This window comes from Bactrocera latifrons, unplaced genomic scaffold (genome assembly GCF_001853355.1).
Source record: "Bactrocera latifrons isolate USDA-ARS-PBARC rearing strain unplaced genomic scaffold, ASM185335v1 scaffold_2, whole genome shotgun sequence".
NCBI lineage: Eukaryota > Metazoa > Arthropoda > Insecta > Diptera > Tephritidae > Bactrocera > Bactrocera latifrons.
This window is the reverse complement of record NW_017535518.1, coordinates 243,241-245,150: the sequence shown is the minus strand read 5'-3', so window position 1 is coordinate 245,150 and position 1,910 is coordinate 243,241. Positions and strand designations below refer to the sequence as shown.

At 26.6% G+C, this 1,910-nt stretch overlaps 1 protein-coding gene across 1 annotated transcript in view; it reads right to left on the bottom strand.

Moving 5' to 3' along the window:
- Positions 1-1,910, bottom strand: part of LOC108967919 (collagen alpha-1(V) chain-like) — a 16,872-nt gene that overhangs the window by 11,612 nt on the left and 3,350 nt on the right. Inside the window, exon 2 of the mRNA XM_018931608.1 lies at positions 1,237-1,515. Within this exon, the coding sequence (XP_018787153.1) occupies positions 1,237-1,372 (136 nt within the window). The 5' untranslated portion in view covers positions 1,373-1,515. The remainder of the gene's footprint in view (positions 1-1,236; positions 1,516-1,910) is intronic.

Here is a 1,910-nt window from a genome sequence, read left to right as displayed (position 1 = left end):
GTCTTTGTAGGTAAAAAAAAAAAAATATTCTAAAATTTTGTAGAAGGGCAGAGAAAAGAAATTAAATCAAATACGGATGTAGAAAAAAATTAGATCGCTAATAAGGAAAAAAAGATAGATTAATGAAAGCTTTTCTATTTAGTAAAACTTCATTTATGTTGAAAAATTAAAAAAAAAAAAATACCTCTATGACTTAAGTTGTTGAAAAGGGGTTATAACCATTTGTGATGCCATTGAGACATATGTATTTATATATTTTAAACATTGACTAGTAGATAATATTCTATAAAAACTTGAAATTGATACGGGAAATAGTTTCAGAGATATGGTTAGCTTAGAGTAATCGGCTTTAAGACAAGATTTTAAACGCGTTTTTTCTCGAAATGCTCTTTTCAGAAGCGGTAAAKATAATTTATCCAAAATGGCTAACCGATCGACTTGAAAATTTTACACGATCTTCTCAGGTATTGTCAAGTAATGATCACAATATTATTGAAAATATTTTTGATAAACATTCGATATGTATAGTATAGTATATTCATTGTTATAATAAATGTGTTTGTAGGTCATTCAGGAACTCGGCACGAATTCAAGTGTACACAAAATTTATCAAAAAAAAAAATCACCTATTATTAAAGTATATCAAATTTTCTTCCTTTCTTTTTACAAAAATATTTCTTAAATAATTATTTATTAATAAAAATATTCAAAAATATTTCGCTTCATAAAAACGCGTTTATCAGTACTACAAATGGATATAATCTGTTAAAAAGAAGCAAGGATTCAGTGAAAGGAGGTCGCGATAGTTCTTGTGTTGAAGAGCATTACAAAGGCAATGAAGCATTGAATAAAAAAAAATTGCTTTAAGGACTGAATTAAGGCATTGAAAAGCCGTAGAGGATGTACCGATGTAAAGCATTGAAGATCAAAACTCCAAGCTCTGATGTAGAAAGGGTATTTMTGGTTAAACGCCATCACAAGTATTACAAAAAATCTATCTTTATACAAGATAATATAAACTTTGGAATAAGTAATGAGAATGCTTCCTTTATGCAAGTTAATACGAGTATAGGATGCAAGACTGTTCCAAGCTAAAGTTTTAATTTAATTTAATGGAAATAATACCATATCAATCATATAACTTTGTTTCAAAATAAATCAACATATATGTATACACATGTCAACAATAATATATGTTATTATAAAAGTTAATATTTCAAATAAAGAAAYACTCACCATCACTTGGTTCCGCTGCCCTTGCAGTTGTTACATGAGCAGTCAGTAAAGTCACAGCGAAAACAATGCAGAAGCCAATTTCAGTGAGTCCAGTTAAATGATGATTTCGCAACATAACATTCCATGGGAATTTCATGTTTCGAAGTACTTCTGATACCGGACCGATTCACCCAAATGTGTGGTGAATTCAGCGCATCAAAACACAATTTTTATTTTGAAAGTTAAACAAATTCACGATTTAGTTAAAAAATAGTCGCACTTCATTGTTGGGATTGACACCTTAATTGCACAAAATTTTGTTTTTGTGGTTGGAAATTATGAAAAAGGAAATATAAATATATAAAAAAAAGTATTAAAAATATAGAAAATATAACAGCATTAATAAAATATGCCAAATATCATATACATTTTTTTATTACACGTGTTAAATTGTAATTTTTTACATTTTCTCTATATGTTTTTCACTTTATGTACCAATGAATATAGTATATAATACATTTATTTTTCTTTTCTAATATCGATATTTATTTTTATTTTTTAGTCAGATTATTAGTCACTTCACTAAAATTTCCTTTAATATTGTTCAGTTATTTCTTAAAATTATGTTTATTTATTTCATTTCAGCTTTGTTAATCTTTTATATAAACAAGTTTTTTTTTATACTTTTTTAAGAG